At 32.8% G+C, this 20,088-nt stretch overlaps 5 protein-coding genes across 9 annotated transcripts; 2 read left to right on the top strand and 3 right to left on the bottom strand.

The window, feature by feature from the left end:
* Positions 1-881: 881 nt before the first annotated feature.
* Positions 882-4,360, top strand: DHS (deoxyhypusine synthase). Its single transcript, XM_022909194.2, has 8 exons — positions 882-1,023; positions 1,433-1,671; positions 1,773-1,940; positions 2,251-2,469; positions 2,751-2,837; positions 3,315-3,420; positions 3,515-3,750; positions 3,972-4,360. The coding sequence occupies exons 2-8, from the start codon at positions 1,477-1,479 to the stop codon at positions 4,050-4,052; spliced, it is 1,092 nt and encodes a 363-aa protein (XP_022764929.2). The 5' UTR covers positions 882-1,023; positions 1,433-1,476; the 3' UTR covers positions 4,053-4,360.
* A 606-nt stretch (positions 4,361-4,966) lies between these two features.
* Positions 4,967-6,099, bottom strand: LOC111309709 (uncharacterized). The gene is made up of 2 exons (XM_022908711.2): positions 5,556-6,099; positions 4,967-5,200 (listed from the first exon to the last, which is right to left on the bottom strand). Exons 1-2 carry the CDS (start codon positions 5,847-5,849, stop codon positions 5,066-5,068), a joined length of 429 nt encoding a protein of 142 aa, XP_022764446.2. The 5' UTR covers positions 5,850-6,099; the 3' UTR covers positions 4,967-5,065.
* Positions 6,100-6,779: 680 nt separating this feature from the next.
* On the top strand, positions 6,780-10,552 carry LOC111309708 (beta-xylosidase/alpha-L-arabinofuranosidase 1-like). Its single transcript, XM_022908710.2, has 7 exons — positions 6,780-7,383; positions 7,498-7,803; positions 7,899-8,068; positions 8,159-8,259; positions 8,346-8,678; positions 8,799-9,212; positions 9,301-10,552. Exons 1-7 carry the CDS (start codon positions 6,934-6,936, stop codon positions 9,906-9,908), a joined length of 2,382 nt encoding a protein of 793 aa, XP_022764445.2. The 5' UTR covers positions 6,780-6,933; the 3' UTR covers positions 9,909-10,552.
* Positions 10,553-11,039: 487 nt separating this feature from the next.
* On the bottom strand, positions 11,040-13,773 carry LOC111310075 (uncharacterized). The gene is made up of 2 exons (XM_022909188.2): positions 13,376-13,773; positions 11,040-12,312 (listed from the first exon to the last, which is right to left on the bottom strand). The coding sequence occupies exons 1-2, from the start codon at positions 13,467-13,469 to the stop codon at positions 11,303-11,305; spliced, it is 1,104 nt and encodes a 367-aa protein (XP_022764923.1). The 5' UTR covers positions 13,470-13,773; the 3' UTR covers positions 11,040-11,302.
* Positions 13,774-15,012: 1,239 nt separating this feature from the next.
* On the bottom strand, positions 15,013-19,158 carry LOC111309707 (pentatricopeptide repeat-containing protein At1g30610, chloroplastic-like). Of its 5 annotated transcripts, none has more exons than XM_089748224.1 (7): positions 18,065-18,204; positions 17,267-17,444; positions 16,826-16,852; positions 16,695-16,725; positions 16,010-16,102; positions 15,529-15,656; positions 15,196-15,334 (listed from the first exon to the last, which is right to left on the bottom strand). In XM_089748224.1, exons 2-6 carry the CDS (start codon positions 17,434-17,436, stop codon positions 15,606-15,608), a joined length of 372 nt encoding a protein of 123 aa, XP_089604350.1. In that variant the 5' UTR covers positions 17,437-17,444; positions 18,065-18,204; the 3' UTR covers positions 15,196-15,334; positions 15,529-15,605. The 5 variants fall into 5 exon arrangements, with proteins under 5 accessions (XP_089604351.1, XP_089604352.1, XP_089604353.1 ...); XM_089748223.1 differs by having other exon boundaries at positions 18,039-18,175; XM_089748225.1 differs by adding an exon at positions 18,445-19,158 and having other exon boundaries at positions 15,013-15,334; positions 15,529-16,852; positions 18,039-18,334.
* Between the last annotated feature and the right edge of the window lie 930 nt (positions 19,159-20,088).

Here is a 20,088-nt window from a genome sequence, read left to right as displayed (position 1 = left end):
GATATCACTACAATAGGATGATAACTGTTCAGATTAAAATCGATTCGGTTTTTTTTATATATGATATAATATTATAAAAATTTAAAATTTAATTCAAATACGAATCGAATTTTCATTTTATTCGAATTGAATTAAATTTTATCAGTTTTATTTATTGGTTTTTAATTTTTATATATTATTTTAATATAAAATTTTAATATATTTAAGTAGATTTTGATATAAATTTATTATTTTTATTTTATAAAAATAAGAAATATATATAAAAATTTAAAAAAAGTATTTAATTCTATTTGGTTTGATTTTTTTTTTTTTTTGTTTTTTATCTTTTGATCTAAAATTTAATTCAAATTTATTATGTATATATTTAATATTTAAATTTTATTTAAATTGAACAAAAAAATAATTAAATCAAATCAAATCAAAAATTATAATTTCGAATTGGTTTTTAAATTTTCTTATTTTTTTAACCACTGCACAATGGAGTTTATCATATATATATATACATATAAATAAATGATTTTATTATTAATTGATAAGACATTTGATCTCCAATTCAATTTTGTTTGGCTAATAAAATTGAACTCGTATTTATTTTAATATTTTTATTTCTCTTGTTATTTATTTCAGTACTCTCAATTGATTTTATTTTTTAAGTGAAATTTGTTTACTTGGCTACACTCTAATTCATTTTTTGTTTTCAAAATATATATTTTTTGTATATAAAATTCTCACAATGGAAGTTTAATTTTCAAATCAATAATCAAATTAATGAAAAAAAAAAAAAAGTCCCAAACAAAAAGGAACAATCATCAAATAATTAATTGTCAAATTTCTTTGCTAAAAAAAAACCGTTATAATGGCAATAATTATTTTTCTTCTTTTCCTAATTTCTTTTTTTATAATAAAAGAAAAACAAATATGGAAAATACGACTTCCTGTTGCATATCGTAAAATCCTCTCTCCATCGGCCACTCCACGCCGCCGTCGCTAAAGAAGGCTCCGGGCACGAAGCTGTTGAACCCGGTTTGCTCTCTCTCTCTCTCTCTCTTGTAAATTACTAAGAAAGCTACATATTACTGTTTTACTCTTACTCTCAGATGGATTGCTTTATGTATGGTATTTCATTATTGCTTGTTGCCCCAAAACACAATTTCTAGGGTTTTGTTTTTGTGATACTGGGTTCACAATTAAGCCGCAAATTTTGGATTTTTTTTTGCTTTTTTCTTTTTTTTTTTTGTAAGCTATATTGATGGATATTTGGGATGTGAAGGATAAGAGTTAATTAGGTTATGTAATTAGTATTCTTGATGCAATATGCAATGAGTAACTTTGTACAGTTGGCAATGCCCAACGCTTCCATTTTCTTTATTTTAGTTTAATTGACATCGGCCCAAACAAGTTAAGCTTTAGCATTTGTTTTTCTTTATTTCAGTGGCAGTTTTTTCTGGCAAGGAGCAAAAGAAGACAAAGCAGATCATGGAGGATAAGCTTATAAACTCTGTACACTCCACAGTGTTCAAAGAATCGGATTCCCTTGAAGGGAAGTGCACTAAAATTGAGGGTTATGACTTCAATCAGGGTATAAACTACTCCAAGCTTCTCAAATCCATGCTTTCCACTGGATTTCAAGCTTCTAATCTTGGAGAAGCTATGGAAATTGTCAATGAGATGGTTGGTTTCATTTATTTAGATTTCTTTTTCCTTTTTTCTCGTTTTACTATTCAGTTTTTGTTAGCTTAATTCATATATATATATTGTTGATCGAATTGAAGCTAAATTGGAGGCTTGCTGATGAGAGTATAAATGAGGACTGCAGTGAGGAGGAGAAGGATCCTGCCTACAGAGAATCTGTCAGATGCAAGGTCTTTTTGGGTTTTACATCAAATCTTATTTCCTCTGGTGTTCGAGATACTGTTCGTTATCTTACTGAGCATCACATGGTGAGTTACAGATCAGACCTTAAAATCAGACTTTCTTTTGTGTAGAATTGAGATGAAGCGCAAAATGTAATGAGAAAAACGTAGCAGACTGGTTATAATCTACTGAATTTTGCCCACACAAGAAGTCTAAGAAGGAGACAAAGAAGAAAAGAAGGAAAGGGGATCTGAAAAAAGTTAAAAGGCTGGAAATTATTAAAATCAATATTACTCTTTGGCTTTCTTTTTGGGGAAGGGTTTCAAAATCTGTCATGGCATTCTTGATCTGGCATTCCTCTTCATCTAAGAACTGTTACTTTTAAAATGACTTTAGGTTGATGTAATAGTTACTACAACTGGTGGCATTGAAGAAGATCTTATAAAGTGCCTTGCACCAACATATAAAGGTGATTTTTCACTACCTGGTGCTCAGTTGCGTTCGAGAGGACTGAATCGCATTGGTAACTTGCTGGTTCCTAATGACAACTACTGTAAATTTGAGGATTGGATCCTTCCAATTTTTGATCAGATGTTGAAGGAACAACTTGAAGAGGTACTTCCACACGCACACATGCAGACCTTTTAGCATACCCTCTTGTTCATCTGACAAATTTGACCTTCATATTGTCTCATTGGGTTTGGGACCTTTTAGTTTTCTGTAAATAATGAAAAGAAGATTATTATCTCTAAATTATTGTGTATGGTAGATAATTCAGCTCATATTTATACTCTATTCCATTGATTTTGATTACCATTGGTAGATGTATCTCTTGTGTCTAGTGGTGTCTGCCATTCTGTTAATTTCCTCCTACCTCTTGTTTTTGGTTTTTACAGAATGTATTGTGGACTCCATCAAAGTTAATTGCACGCTTGGGAAAAGAAATAAATAATGAAAGTTCATACCTCTACTGGGCATACAAGGCAAGTGTCCTAACAGTTTAACTTAATGCTATGAGAATATAACCACTTTTTCACCTTCTCAATGATCATCAATAATAAATGCCATTCATTTACTATGCCCCATTGAGGTTGTATATGATACTAATAAGTTAGTTGTAGTTGTTTAATCTATTATGAAATATTACATTATTGCTGTGAAGATATTGTGTTACTGCTTGACTACCTTACTTTATCCATTCTACTGCAATGCTGTAAGATGTCTTGCCAAAGAATATCGTGAGATTATCTTGAACAAGTGATAATTTATTACTGAGGAGGCCCCCGTTAATGATTTTTCAAGCAATTGGAACATTATAGAACATGTTCAGATCATGTTTCTGAAGTTTCAGCATCTTGGTTTTGTAATTTTGTTGTATGCAATGGTATTTTCCAGAATGAAATTCATTTTTTCCATGTTTTACACAACAGCTCAGTTTATTGTTTGTTTGTATTTTCCAGAACAAAATTCCTGTCTTCTGTCCAGGCTTGACAGATGGCTCTTTGGGGGATATGTTGTATTTTCATTCCTTTCGTAGCCCAGGTCTGATAATTGATGTAGTGCAAGGTAGGTGTTCTATGCTTCTTCTTCATTGCTTGCTGATTACTAATTGCTTGGGGATTGGGGTATAGAATATCTAAATAGGTTACTATTTGAACAGATATTAGGGCCATGAATAGTGAAGCAGTGCATGCAAGTCCCAGGAAAACAGGAATGATAATTCTAGGAGGTGGACTGCCAAAGCATCATATCTGTAATGCCAATATGATGCGTAATGGTGCTGATTATGCTGTTTACATAAATACAGCACAAGAGTTTGATGGGAGCGATTCTGGGGCCCGCCCTGATGAGGCTGTTTCATGGGGGAAAATACGAGGTTCTGCTAAAATGGTTAAGGTATGCCCTTGTGTTTCCTGTTACATTTCAGCTTCTGTTTTCAGACAGATGCTCATTATAGATTGCATCTCAGACTCGTACAAAATTGGGTGTTTCCTCTGCATACTTTCTTGGCTTCCACTTTCATTTTCATAAGTTTTCTTGCCCTAGTTCTTTTTCCTCAGAAGAGAAGAAATATATCATTTTGATTCCTGTCTCGTCTCATGATTGTATTGAACCAGGTACATTGTGATGCAACTATTGCTTTCCCTCTGCTGGTAGCAGAAACATTTGCTTCAAGGTGGAAAAATTTTGTTGCTTAGTACAATTTTTTGTCAGAGTGCTGATTCAAGTAACATTTGTGTTAGAAATCCCTCGTATCATTGTGGTAGCATCCCAAGGAAGATGATACTATTATAAAAGGAGGACAATGTACATTGCTCTTCCATGGTAACCATGCAAAGGATTGGATAATTGTGTTTTCTTGTGGAGGTTGGCTAATTGTGAGTCTTTCTAGTTAATTAATTCTTTGGATTGATTGTAGCTGAACTCGTGAACTTGCTGAGGCATCTCTATGCATTGTCTTTTAGCCAGAACAATTAATAAATCATTCTAAATGTTTTTTTTTTCTTTTTTGAAAGTGTATCAAACATAGTATATGGAATAATTACCGCATCAATTTTATAATCTTTCGAGTTAAACAATAATATTACTACCAAAGCTCACTAAAGTTAAATGATGGCTAACTAAAATAATTTTTTAGATATCTATAAAAGAAAAATGTGATCTTAGATTTTCTTAGATAGTTTATAGAAGCATTGTAAGAGCCAATAGAGAGTAGTTGCTTACATCTTGGTTATACCGGTATTGCTATTGATTGAACAGAGCAGGACAACGTTAACCCAATTAAGCTCCCATTATATGTGGCTTTTAAAATGATAGGAGAATTGAACTCCCTTGAACCGTTTTAGGTATATATATAAATATATATATATATATATATATGTAGCATAGCGTTCTTTTTTCATGTTAAAGACAAATGTAGCCCAATCTTTACCTTTCTCCTTTTGGAAATGTTCCGTCAGCATTGAGCACCGTTGTGAAGAAAGGGAGCCCCTCAGGTGGAAGGGATTGGAGCTGTGGGCAGCTAAGGACCCACAATTCCTGAATAGACGTTTGGTGTTTTCCTTAAATCAAATTGCATGTTAAAGACCTTTCGTTCATGCTAGAGTTAAAATGAGAAACCACAAGGAAATTTTCATAATTCGGTTGAATCTTTTGCACGAGTTAATTATACAATTAAATGAAACCAAGTAACTAGATGCTGCCCGGCTGCCTACACTTCCCTCTTGGGGCGGTTTCGTGTACGTGGAAGAACAGGTTCTTGCACTATGTCCTCCAAAGATATAACATCATCGTCATCATCATCATCCTCTTCATCTGCTTCCCTTATTGCTTGACTTATAGTAAGCTGCTCCGCAAAACAATGAAATGTAAGATTAAGAATATAAGTAGCGTACATACTTAAAACAAGAAAAGCAGAAGCAAAAATTAAGACTGCTAGTAAGTATTACACCAAGACAAGAAGATTGATTTAAACGAATATCAACACAAAACCATTCCGCACTTCTATCAAACACCCAATGGGCATTACAAAACATATCCCTAAAACTTCCAATCCCCACAACCAACAAAATTGATTAAAAAATAACCAAGTTTTAAACAGTCCAAATAAGCCTTCCAAAATTGAAAATTTCCAAAGAAAAACGCCATAAAATCCCACATGATAACGAGGAAAAAAAAAAACATGATTTTTAGATTCTTACATATTCGAGGAAGTCCTTGTCAAGCTTATCAGCAATCTTAATAGAAGTGAAGATGGTAACAGCCAGGAGAGATAGCGGGAAAGCCACGGCGAACACGTAGCTGCTGGTGTAGGCACCAGCACGTGTCACCACCGCCAACGCTCTTGTTTTACGCTGAGATACGTGGCTGGAGAATGCAACAGCCACCGGAGTTGGTACGTGGAGAGGCCTGAAGGTTGCACGTGCGATCGGGGGATAGAGAGGGAGTGAGGGTGAGACTGAGCTGATGCTGGTGGTGATGAAGAGACTCGCCATGGCGCTACTTTACGGAATTTTGGAAAACATACGGTGGCATTTTTATACGTTTTGATGTCAGCTAAGACGGTGTTTGGATTGTTATTAGTAGTACTGCATTACCATATTTGTAGAACCTAGATTAAATATGACCCAATAGAATTTGGATAATAAATTTGAGTTGGGAGATTGAAAAGAAAAAAATGATTTCTTAATTCCTTTTACAGAAGAAAAAATGCCAATAAACGAATTAATTAGAGAATTATTATTAGTGCAGGTGACAGAATCTCACTGAATTTCTAACTTGTTGATTAGAAGATTAATGTTTTAATCCCAATCAATTATCCTTTTTCTGAATATCACATATCTCACTTTCATGCTCATGTATATCGCATTGCCTGCTTTTTCTTTAATTTCCTTAAAAATCATTTTCAATTGCTACTTATTGGCCACTTGTATAATTAAGTAACCAATATTATATATAAAATTGCTATAAAAACAATTGGATCTCTACGTTTTCTAATTAAACTTGGTCTCCATAAAGCAAACAATATATATATGAATGATTTTTCAGATTTAAAATTAATTAAAAATACCTTTTATAATTTCGTATTTTATAAATAAAACATGAACTATTTAGCACACCAATTAAATTCTCTTTGAGTTAAATTAAAAGGTAATATTACTACTAAAGTTATACCATATACGATGACTAATATTACTACCTAAAGTTATATATAACTAACTAATAACATTTTTTTATTTTAAAAAAATAATATTTTTAGATATCTATAAGAAAAAAGATATTTTTTTAAATAGATAAGATAATATAATAAAAACATTTAATATTATGCTTACCAGCCTATCAAATTTATGGGATTAATGTAATTTTATTTTGATATTGAACTTGGTGCTAATCTTAAAATATATATTATATCTTTTTTTTTTTATAAAATAGTATTAATAAAATATTATCTTTATCTAATTTTATATCATAGATAGTGCTTATCAAAAAAACTATAGGAAGTTGTTCATTAATGGCTGATTGTTTTTTGTATAAATAGGGAGATTTATTCTTACTTTTTAGTTACACTTTTTTCTAAAAATGGCTGCACAAAATTTTATTAATGTTCTTATGGCTTTTTCTTTTATTATTGTTTTTTATTCAACCATCTGTTTTGCTGACTATCGGGCTCGACTAGTGCCATATAAATTTGCTCCTTATGTTTGTGATAGTGCAAGATTTGATTTGATGAATTTGACAATGTCTGAATTTGCTTATTGTGATAAAAGTCTTCCGTATGAAGTTAGAGCAAAAGATTTAGTTGATAGGATGACATTGCCCGAAAAAGTGAAACAAATGGGTGATAATGCTACTGGGGTATTACGAATAGGTTTGCCTGCGTATTTTTGGTGGTCTGAAGCTTTGCATGGTATTTCAGGCATTGGTATAGGCCCATATTTTAATGAGCTTGTTCCTGGTGCAACAAGCTTTCCTACTGTTATTCACACAACTGCAGCATTTAATCGAACGCTTTGGAAAATTCTTGGAAAGGTAGGAATATAATTCTATTATATATTATAGTTAAGCTTAACATTTTTTTTTTTTTCAATATCTATTCATCATTTACACAACTTGATTAATTTTGTAAGTGTTATTGTTATACAGGCTGTTTCAACAGAAGGGAGGGCAATGTTCAATTTGGGGAACACTGGATTAACCTATTGGAGTCCAGTGGTAAATCCCGTAAGGGACCCCAGGTGGGGAAGGATCACTGAGACATCTGGAGAAGATCCTTTTGTATCAGGTGTTTATGGAGCTAATTATGTAAGAGGTTTGCAAGATGTTGAAGGACAAGAACAAACAAACAATACTGGCTCTAGACCTCTTAAGGTTTCAGCATGTTGCAAACATTACGCTGCTTATGATGTTGATAACTGGCATGGTGTTAATCGAAAGAGTTTTGATGCAAAGGTAATTTCAGTATCATATTGAAAAGCTAAAAAAATTAATAAACCTAATTTTACATTTAAATTTATATATGGTTTACCTCCTTTTTCTCAATGAAGGTCACCGAGCAAGATATGGTGGAAACTTTTCTTCGTCCATTTGAAATTTGTGTTAAAGATGGTGATGTAAGTAGTATAATGTGCTCCTATAATCGTGTCAATGGCATTCCAACTTGTGCTGATGCCGCTCTTTTGAAAGAAACAATCAGAAAAAAGTGGAAATTTAACGGGTATCTATCCAGTAAACTTACTTTTTTTTACATACATAAAAAATCTTAAGATAAATTTTATGTAGTTTGATTTTCTATCCTTTTTTTCAGATATATAGTTGCAGATTGTGATTCCGTTCTGGAGATGGTTAGAGGTCACCATTTTCTCAATGATACAGCGGAAGATGCCGTGGCACAGGCACTAAAAGCAGGCAAGTCGATCGCTAATATATATATAGTAGCTAATAATGCATTGTTAACATAGACTAAAGAAGATTGTCTTTCATGCATGCTACAGGCTTAGATCTGGATTGTGGAGCCTATTACCCTAATCATCTTGAAAGTTCCGTCAGGCAAGGAAAAGTTAGGGAGGAAGAAATTGATACATCTTTAAAGAACCTCTATGTGGTACTAATGAGGCTTGGCTTCTTTGATGGAAGTTTTCTGACACTTGGAAAAAGGGATATATGTTCCCAAGAACACATCGAATTGGCAGCAGAAGCAGCTAGGCAAGGAGCCGTACTTCTCAAGAATGATGCAACTTTGCCATTGAACACTGATGCAGTTAAGACCCTGGCAGTAATCGGGCCAAATGCTAATGCTACGGGAGCGATGCTCGGAAATTATGCTGGTTGTAATTATATATATGTTTGAGTTACAGTACTTTTGATTGTCATTTTAGTATTCAGTTCATCATTTTACAACAGGCTTTTACTCAAAAAAAATATGTTGTTTTCTTCCATTATTGCAGGTGTCCCTTGCCGATATGTTTCTCCACTTAGTGCCTTGTCTGCCTTTGGAGAAGTGATATACGAAATGGGTTGTGAAGGAGTCAAATGCCCGAATGATAAGTTAATTTCAAAAGCGCAGGAAGCAGCTAAACGAGCAGATGCAACTATACTTGTGATGGGTACAGATTTATCAATTGAGCATGAGGACAGGGATAGAGAGGATCTCCTTCTTCCTAGTTATCAAAAAGAGTTGATCATCAAAGTTGCCGAAGCCTCCAATGGACCAGTAGTTCTTGTAATCATGTCTGCAGGTGGGGTTGATATCTCATTTGCTAAGAATAATACTAAAATCAAAGGAATCTTGTGGTTTGGACATCCTGGTCAGGAAGGTGGCCGTGGCATTGCAGATGTTGTTTTCGGAAAATACAATCCTGGTACAGTCAATTTAAAGCTTGGTTTTCACATACACAAAATAACTTGCAATTTAATATGAGTATTTAACTTGAATTTTTTTTCTATCAGGTGGAAGACTACCCATTACATGGTATGAAAATGATTATGTGAGTAAGATGCCCATGACATCCATGCAATTACGTCCAGTTGATAGCTTAGGTTATCCAGGAAGAACATACAAATTCTTCAATGGGTCAACGGTATATCCTTTTGGATTTGGACTAAGCTACACAAGCTTTAGCTATAAGTTGGCATCCACAAATATATCTCTCCCTGTCAAACTGAACAGGCTCCAACACTGTCGCAACGTGGAGTACACAGACAAATCGTTGGAGCAATCGTCATGTCCTGCTGTTTTGGTTGATGATTTAACATGTGAAAATGAAATAGTGTTTGAGGTTGAAGTGCAGAATGTGGGAGACAAAGATGGCAATGAAGTTGTAATGGTATACTCAAAGCCTCCGGAGGGAATTGTTAGAAGTCATATTAAACAAGTAGTTGGATTTGAAAGAGTTTTTGTTGCTGCAAAACAGAGCCAGAAGGTTAAGTTTGCGCTTAATGCTTGCGACAGCTTGAGAATTGTGGACGACAAGGGTTACATACTTTTGCCATCTGGGTTGCACAAAATTATATTGGGAACCGAATCAATTGATGTAAATGTCAGCTATGTTAGGTAGATAAATAGCCAAATTATTCTTTTGTTAAACTAAATTTAGGTCCATGTTAATTTTTTTTGAATAAATAAATTCGGTCAATCGTTGAAGGCATAATTTTTCTTACTTTTTGTATCTAGTTATGCAACTACAATATTTAGACAGCAATTAACCAACTAATATTCCCAAAACTCGTTTATATTTAATAAAGTGGTTCTATTTGGATTCTGTGAAATGTGTCAAACCTGATGATATGTAACAACATTAAAAGAGACAGGCTTAGAAATCAAGGAAAATGAAGTTGATGAATTGAGATCAGAACACTAGTGTTAATTAAGCTGCAACATCAAATTTGATCTAGACCTCAGTGAAGATTAATGAGATGATTTTTTTCATGGAACAACTTATTTTCTTATGCTCAAATTTGATGTCCAAAAATATTTATCAAAATATCAATTGAGACTTAAAATTTATTAGCAATTCTTATCTCTTATTTGACTTGAGGTAAAAAAAATAATAATAATAAAAAGTCAAATCTTGTATTCTATTATAAAATCTTTCACATGTACAAAAAAGTAATCATAAAACTTGCAGTCAAATAACATCATTAGTTAGCACAAGGCACCATGACATTTGTCTCTTGAATTAGTGGCCTTGGAAATGAAATATGGGAGAGATTGTGGGTTTAAGGTTAATTTTCATTTTCTGTATCTATTATCTCCACGGTTTTTTATGCATGACGCATTTCCAAAACACCCAAAAATGTTCCATTCACCAACTTCTTCTGATCTTGGAAATATAAATGAGCCTAGTTAACCCAATCATCATATCTGTTTCATCACACTCCTTTTCACATCTACCCGAGTACTGAAAATACAACATGTTGCATCTTTTTATTAGTCTAGTTGAGGACCATCTTCAAGTATATCTAAAGTTATTTTTAAGTGATATGAAATTTTAAAAATTTACTACATATGGACAATTTTCTTTTCTATATACTAGACGTAATCATGCGTGTTCAATGCTCCAACACAAAAACTAAACAAACTAGCGTAGCAACAATTTTGCAAGTTCCCAATCCAATCGAGGGATTAAGAATGCGAGAAGCATGCATAATAATAACAAAATATATAGCACTGCTGTAGAACCAGTAAATTAATAACAAAATCGCACAGCTATAGGCATATCTTGCTCATGGACCAAAACAAAGATGTCAATATCGAACAAAGGTAGTTGTATAACTCCCCACACAATTCTAAAACCCAGGAGAAGGTTCACTATTATCTGTTATGCTGTTCAATGAATTGCATAAAATGAAGTAAAATGAAATAAATGACTTCAAGGCTGGATGGACACAGAATCTCATAATATCCAGGACACAAAATTTAGTCAGTAGCATTGGCTACTCAAGCACAAAGCTAACCTTCTTTGTTAGGTTTCCCACTCCTCCAGCAATGACTTGTCAAATTATCATCCCGTTGTAACCTGGAGCTTTCATAACGAGGTATATACTGGTGAGAACCTTCCCTCTTGCGGGAACCACTGTGCCATGCTCCCCCATTGCTGCTAGTTCTTCTCAAGTCCAACTTTCTTGACCCAATGTTATGATTCTCCCTTGGTTTCCAAACCCGTGATTTTCTTTTTCTCCCACAATATCCCCAACCCTGATCATTTGGAGCTCCACTGTGTTGAGCAAAGCTACGATCCCATGAATTATACCCATTAGACAACTTCTTAGAATCCTGCTGATTCCTTCCCCAAGAATTACGTTTGAAGTCTCCCCATCCACCATCCTTCTTAGAACCAATGACTTGCCAGCTATGACCCCAGGAATTGTTGCCAGCATTCCAATCCCTTGTGCCATAATCTCCCCACGAGTTGTGCCTTCCACTTTGATTCCCCCAATTAATGCTATTGTCCCAAGGATTATTTCCATTACTACTTAAATTCCTTGAGTTATCAACTTTACTGACTGACCGGCCCCAGCCATTGAGATCATTTAAACCTTCAATTACCTGAATATCACTTTTACATTCCCAGGGATTATCAACCTTAGAAGGGTTTGTGTTACGCCCTTCTGAGGGAGGAGATGAAAGGTTCCTTGCCACTTTGTTTTCTCCATCATTGGGAGCAAAGCATTCTTGTTCTAAGTCCCTAATTAATTCAGGATCAATGTAAGGGTTCCAATTTATTTCATCAATATAAGAACTTGGATCAGGAGCAGAAATGTCACAGGAGAAGCCATTGATCTCTGCCCAATAGCGCTTTTTTGCATTTTGAAATGCTTCTTCTCCAGCTGAGTCATCCCAATCAAGCACATTATCACTGTAGCAGATGACCCTGGCATCAACAATCTTCCGCCATGATATTCTTCCAACTAAAGTGCAGAATTTCTTTTCCCACAAAGGCACACCATCATTACAATACTCTACGAGGAGAAAAATATAATTAGAAAAGAATCACACACCTTGCAAACATAATACAGACAATAATGAGAACGGTAAATACACATGTCTAACATTTTGATAGGTAAATATAGCCATTAACAGAACAATAAAGAAATTATTCAAAACACATCAATGGAAAATAGGTGACAAATAAGATCTGCTTTTTAATTTAAATGCTTGGGAGTTGAAAAATAACCATTTGTTGAAAACCAAAACCTTAATCATGTAAAGTTTTTGTACAAATCATCATTTTGCAATTGGTAACTTTAGTCTTAAAATTCAGCATTCACTATTAGATAAAAACCACTTAACATATTCAGTAACAGAAGTGTATTTATTTATTATAACTCAAGCAGTTGATACCACCCAGGATCACCACTACAATATCTATTTCTGATCATCCCAAAACATACAAACATACAAACACACACACACACACATATGTTTTTGTGTGTGTGTGTGTGTGTGTGTATTCATTTGTGATTACTTGAATAAACAAGTGTTAATTCTTAGACAATGTAGATAGTTTGTTAGCAGAAAGGAAAAGTTAAAACATGGAACTACAACAGAATTTTATTAATAAATACACTAAAGATGGTATTTTAAGTTAAAATCAAACTAGCAATTACTGATAAATTGGAAATATCATGTAAATCATTTATCATAACTTTTAATTCCAATACACTTAAAAAAAATATTTATGGTTTTATGCAAAAAGCCAAGAAAACACCTAATTGTTAAGCACAGGAACTTAGTTTTCTTTTCCATCTACATTGTGCATTCATCAATTTTTTTCCCTCATTCTTTCCTTATTCTAAAGATGCTGTAACAACTGTGTACTATCTCCAAATCCAAACAAGTGTAAGAAATTCAGATAAAAACCCCACAAGTGAATGTAAGATGGGGAGATATGAAGTAAAACCAACAGGAATTTTAGAGAAGCCAACAATTGTAGAAAAGCAAATTCACAGAAAAAAGGATTGAAAATATAATATGCATAGAAGGAACTATAAAAAAGAAAAGTTAAAACAGTAGAAGTAGTACCAGAAAGAGAGGGTTCAGGGTCATGATAGCAAGAAGGATATTTAGGAGGTCTACGTAGGGGGTAAAATCTTAGTTGATTTCTCCAATTGCCCATCTCTCCTCCAAAAAGTATGGCTTTAATTAAGGGGCAGAGAAAACAAAAAAAGAAGCACAAGACAAGCTACTTTACGAAAAGAGGACAGCAGCTGCAAAACCGAAAGGGTTGCGTGTGGAACAGAGATTTTGTTGACAAGAAAAAGAGAAGAGCCAAACAACACCCATTGGTAAAACTGAGAGATGAGGAGATAGTTTGCAGTTGGAGGCAGGAATTTGGCCTAAAAGATGCGATTGGCGATTGCAATTTATAGACTGTCTGCTTTGTGGTGATGTTAGGGTTTTTTTTTTTTTGGTTAAATTCCTTATTGATGAAGGTAGGGGTGATACTGTTTAAATGTAATGAGATTTGATTTGATTTTTTTTTTATATATATTATATAATATTATAAATTTTTAAATTTTAATTTTAATTTGAGTTAAATTTTATTAATTTGATTAAATTTAATTAACTGATTTTTGAAATTTATTTATATATTATTTTAATATAAAGTAATAATATATTTAAGTAAATTTTTATATAAAATTGTTATTTTTATTTTATAAAAATTTAAAATATATATAAATTAATATATATAATTTACTGTAATTTTATTTAATTTTTTATTTTTAATATAAAATTTGATTCAAATTTAATATATATATATATATTTAATATTTAAATTTAATTTGAATCTAATCTAACATTTTAATTTCAAACTAATCTTTGATTTTCTTAATTTATGTTATCACTTTTAAATAAAATCTACTAATAAAAAAGTTTTTGAAGTATTCCAAACCAATAGATTAGAATTTATTAAGAGACTAGAAATAGTAAAAAGAATAACAGTTTCTTCACTTGCCAATCATAGGAAAATCCAATTAAATTAGTCATAGTGTAACGATAAGAAAAAGAAATAAACAAAAAAAAAGAAGGGAGAAGGCATATTTTATCAAGATTTAAAAGCTTTACTAACTTCATTCAACTGTACAAACAGTTTTTGTTCAGCGATATCAATTCTTTAGAAGATGTTAAAACCTTCTGAAGAAGTGCGTTTAGTGAGTCGCTTCTGCTCAGAATCTTCTTCACTTCATCTGCTAATCCTACAATCGTATCGTTTTGGAAACGAGAGGCGTGGTCCTTGAATAAGTTATACCGTGTTTGACTTGGATCATGCCTGTAACTTGCTCGTAGGTGTTCACGAGTCTACTCAAATCAGATTTAGATCAAACTCATATTTAATATTAATATTTATATATTTATTTTATTTTATTTTATTTGAAATTCAAATCAGATCCAAATTAAAAAAATAACTTATAAATATATTTATTAAATTTAATTTATATAATAAAAATTAAAAAATATGATCAAATTAAATTTAATAAAATTATATTTAATTCATATACAAATAAATTAACAATAAAAATTATATAAAATAATAATTAAATTTAATAAAATATATATCATTTTTATTTTTAATTTTTATATACATATGACTTAATTTATATATAATTTACATATATATATATATAAATAAAAAATTTATATATATGTAAATTCAAGTCACACTCAAATTTTAAATTTTTTTTCTAAGACTCAATTTAAAATTTAAACATATCTAAAAATTATGTTTAAACTTATTTAACAAAATTTTTTTCGTTAAAATGTTTTTAAAACCAAGACAAACTTTCGAATTTGATCGATAACCCATCGCTTGAAGAGGTCTACTCACAAACCACAGGACCCATGGTACTGTATGAAAAAGCAGAAACGTAGTTATCTTTCTCCACCTTCATACAAAACCTTTCTTTTATCATAGACAGAGGAGGGGTCCTGGTTCCATCAGCTCTTTCCAAGTCCTTCCAAGTTGTTTCCAATACTTTCCGCCTGAAAATATTAACAACTCTCAATATCCTAATCAAAAACATTTCTAAATAGTACCTGCATACAAATTTTATTTTGCATGAACCTCCAGCAAGTGCAGAAAACTCTCCACGCTCTAAGATAGTTCACTCTTGGCCCAAAATAAAAGCAAGGCTGTTTGTAACATTCTAATTATGGACAGGTTCTTTATAAATTACCTTTCCAGCTCTAGCAGCATCCAGTATCATGTGGACATGACGTTTTGCTTTGAAGTGAAATCCATGGTGCAACATCCTTAGACAGACATGCTCAAACTCATCCCACCTCTTCTGTCGATCACATACATCTAACATAATATTAAATGTATAACTATCAGGTATCACTCGATGCCAATAATCAGATTTACTGCTGATTTGATACGCATCTTCTGACGTCTTCCGGAATAGATCTTTTGCTTGATCAAATAATCCATGATCCAGATAAGCTTTTAACATGATATTTTAAGTGAAAAGATTTGGAGAGCAAAAGTTCTGTATTTGTTTGAAGATGTATGCCCCATTTTCAATGTTTTCAGAGTCTAGACATGCTTGAATTTAAGTTACAACCAGAGGTTTATTAGCAACCTTGCATATTTCTCAATCTGTAAAAGACAGAAAGCTAATGTGCTAGCAAATGTTATAGTCGAGTGACAGATATTACCTTAACAGTTTCTTGCGTGTTCATTGTGGGTAGTTTAAAGGCTTGAAGCTCATTGATACAAGAAATAGAGTTCACAAACTTCAATTCTGCATACTTCACAACCCATATACAGCATTATATCACAACAAACAGAAACCTCGTTAGTGCACACTGATTATCCTGAAGAATAGAATTTCAAAGACTTCATCTCAGGATTAAGTAAAAACTTCTACTGTTTCTCAAAAGTCCTACTATCATGCTCTAGTAAGATACATGATGGCAACACTTTCTAAAGCTATCAAAACCAGAACCCTTCTTCCTCTGCCACAGAAACCTCTCCAGTTAGCTATTAGAATTAAGAATCACCAGACATGCCACATACACGATTCAAAGATTAGATATACCATCTGAATATAATTTTTCTCTCTAATATTCTCCGATGTAAGAATTCTTCCTCAAGCTTTTAGAAATATATTTCAGGATCTGGCAACATTTTAAATATCCTTTTCAGCTCATCTAAACTTTTGGCATATTTTAAGTTGGATTTGTAGCAATCAGATCTGGACTATGTTACCAACCAATCCTGACTTATTTAAACAGTAAATTTCTCCAGGCTCCTAATAAATATTAGCTGAAATTGATTCCAATATTAACAAGCACAAAAAGAACAAATGTACTAAATAAATTGAGCATAAAAATCAAATACCTGTATCAGTGCTTCCTGGCACCTTCCAGCACTACAAAGGCAGTGAACAAGGTTGTAATAAAGAGCAGCAGAACCTACAATTCCATGTTTTTCCATAACTTGAACAGCCAATACAGCCTCATGTGTCTTACCTTCCTTCCAAAGGGTATTTACAAGAACTGAAAATAGCCAAAGTCAATTTCCAAAACATATATAGGGATAAGGTACATATTTACCACTCTACTTATGTAAGTGGTTCAAACTTACCACTAATCTGTCAACTGGTGCAATTTTACCACTATACAAATAAATTTGGAGCAAATTTACCAATATACTTCAAATTTTAGAGCACTTAAAGAATATTCAATAGAAAATTACTTAGAATTTTTTAAAAAACTTGATTAATTTAAATCCTGAATAATTTGGTATGTTGGAAGTAATTTGCAAGACGATGAAGATGTGAATTTTCAAAATTACTTAGAAATTTTTTAAAAACTTAATTAATTTAAATTTTCGTACAGAATAGAACTGCTGCTAAGGACATGGGTTTAGAAATAATAGAAAGTAGGGGGGCTGGGGGGGAAGGAAAATACCTGAGCCTGTGAGATTTGAAGCGCTCTTGCATTTGAAGCCACTCAATGACTTGAAGTACCTGCCTCCAGTTCCCCAGTTTACTCAACATTTGGATCACCCTTAATATACAATAATCTGGAAATTTTATTTTTGCACCCCGCATCATCTTAGAAAACATCCACTCAGGCATATCAATGTCTGCACCATTCAACATGTTAAAAATGAACTCCTTCAAGATGAACGAGACTATAAAACTTGACCAATATATATATATATATATAGAAACTGGTAAAACAAGAAAAAGAAATGGATAATCCATGAAAAATGGCATTCGATAAGATATATATATATATCCTAGGCACAACAAAAGAAAGTTGACAATCAACATTTCAGCAATAAGCACTAAAGGAAAAATGAGATTTGCTCGGCACGTTTTAACTTCAGATATCCGAACGCAAGATATTTTTTCTCCTATTAAAAGAAAAACTTAATAAATCCAAAACTGTCTTCACACAACTGCAACAAGTCTTAATAGCTCTACCGCTGTTTAAAAACTATCTTGCTCCATTTAAGCCTTTTGATCAATTCAAACGAACAAATGCTACTGTGGAGGAAAAATAGTCCAACAAAAATAAGTGAATTAGCAATATTAAAAATTTTTATAGATAAAAACAGAGGGTGTAGCTTACACCTCGCTGAGATTGTAAAAGATTTATAATTTCATATAAATAACATACCAAATCGACATAAGGAAACTGTAGATAAGAAAAAAGAGAGCTATAGAGTACATACGACTTTGCTAATTTTTGAACACTCGCCTCTATTTCCATCTTTGAAACTCGTGGTTTATCAACAACATCATTGGTTTCTTCAAAGTTCTTGAATGCAGCTCTTTCTATCTTCAAATCATCATCTTCACCTTCTTCAACAAATGCCTTGCTACTTCTAGTTCTTCTAACTCCATCACTATTTGTGTTTACTTCATTGTATTTAACATTTTTGGACATTTTTCTTCCTCAGAACGCTTCCCAAGCTTCATCAACTTTACATTATCTTCGTCACTTTTTGTTATTGAATCATATCTGCCTCTATTTCATATAAACAATGTTGATATTGGAATAGAAAACACAAATAATATTTTGAATAGAAAGAAAAGACTAGCAGAAGAAATAGAAGAAAGATGGCACAAAGTACTTACAACTTTGCTATTTTTTTATTCTCTCTTCTATTTCCATTCCTGAAACTTGTGGCTCACTTACAAACATCATTGGATTCTTCAAAATTCTTGTATTCATCTCTCTCCGACATCAAATCTTCATCTTCACCTTTTACAAGCAATGCCTTTTTGCTTCTACTTCTAGCAGCTCCTTTACTCTTTATTTTTAATTCATTGTGTTCAACAATTTTGGACATCTTTTCTTGCTCCCCAAAGTTTCTACTTGAATCATCCTTTGACTTGCCTCTACTTAATTTTTCACTGGAATTGCCTCTATTCGATTTAAAGGATTGCTTCTTCTCCCTAACCGACTCCACAGTCTTCAAATACTCATCAAGAACCCACTTGGAGAAAAAGGCTTTAGGCTATAAACTGAAGCGTAAATTCCATTTCTTTCAAAACTAAAGATACCCATATGAGCACTCCCCATGGTCATAAAATAGAAGCCCTCACCTTTGGCTAGTTAGATGCCTCAATGCAACGCTGTTATATTAGGATTAAGCAGTAAAGCTCCGGGAGTTGATAGATAAAGATGCATATAGCATAAAACCAAATAGAGGTTAGATTCTCATGAAGCAAGAGTTGGAAGAAGAGTATGAGATATTTGGGTTGAAGGAAGAATCAACGGTTTGTGTTTAGTGATTCTGTTCTGTTGGGTAATGGCTAATGCCATCAACATTCGGAACTCAGAACTCAGAAGATTAGAAGACAGCCAGGCTGTGTTTCTCTTGAACTCTTGTTTTGGGCCAACAGTTCCAGTGGATCAAAATAGTCCATTACTACTGGATCTAACAACTTTAGTTTCAGGATCTGTTGGGCTCAATGTCGATCGGGTTCTTTTTTTATTGGATACAAATAGTTTTAAATGATGTTATGTTCAATTTTACAAATCTCATTTTATTTGAAGGGGTTTTTCATTTCATGGATAGAGATCAAGGTAGTGAGCATAAATTTTCAATCTTTTCAATGTAAAAGAAAATATGAAATATCATTAAATTCTTTTCTTATTTCCAAAGTTATGAGTTAGATGAACAATCAAATCTTCTGATCTGTAATCATATTACTCTAACATGTGCATTAATTCAATCAATTTTTTTTTATGCATGTACCCTAAAATAAAGTTAAAAGTTATAGGGTGGCAAAGGGAGTTGGTGCATTTTTCAACTTTATTATCCTTTTGCAAAAAGAAAGAGACATGAGTGACTCCATGATGGTGTTGGTTAATGCATATCGGGTGGAGCATGGATCAAGTAAAGCCTGAAGCTACATGTGCTGCTTGGTTCCCGCTTTCTATCCTATTCACTATGCACGGAAACTGTCTTCATAGACCAAGCAACAAGTATTAATGGTTCCTAGGCTAACTTCTTACTTACAAATAGATGGTTCTCAAAGTTTTCATAGTGGGGCTTGAAGCCTTATCATGAATTTTGTGAGACAATAATTACTGTTCTCTGCATTACATTTCGGCTTCTGCCTATTTTCTGACACAGTTTTTTCCCACATGAATCTCAAGCATCTCAAGGGTTGAAAACTTGAAATTGCCGACAGATTTTTTTTTTCTTCAATCTTCAATATTAATACACTCAACTCAAGCATAATAGTAATTACTCAACTTTTTTGCAGGTT

This window comes from Durio zibethinus, chromosome 19 (genome assembly GCF_047325235.1).
Source record: "Durio zibethinus cultivar Kanyao isolate XHJ-2024 chromosome 19, ASM4732523v1, whole genome shotgun sequence".
NCBI lineage: Eukaryota > Viridiplantae > Streptophyta > Magnoliopsida > Malvales > Malvaceae > Durio > Durio zibethinus.
This window is presented reverse-complemented; position numbering and strand designations above follow the sequence as displayed.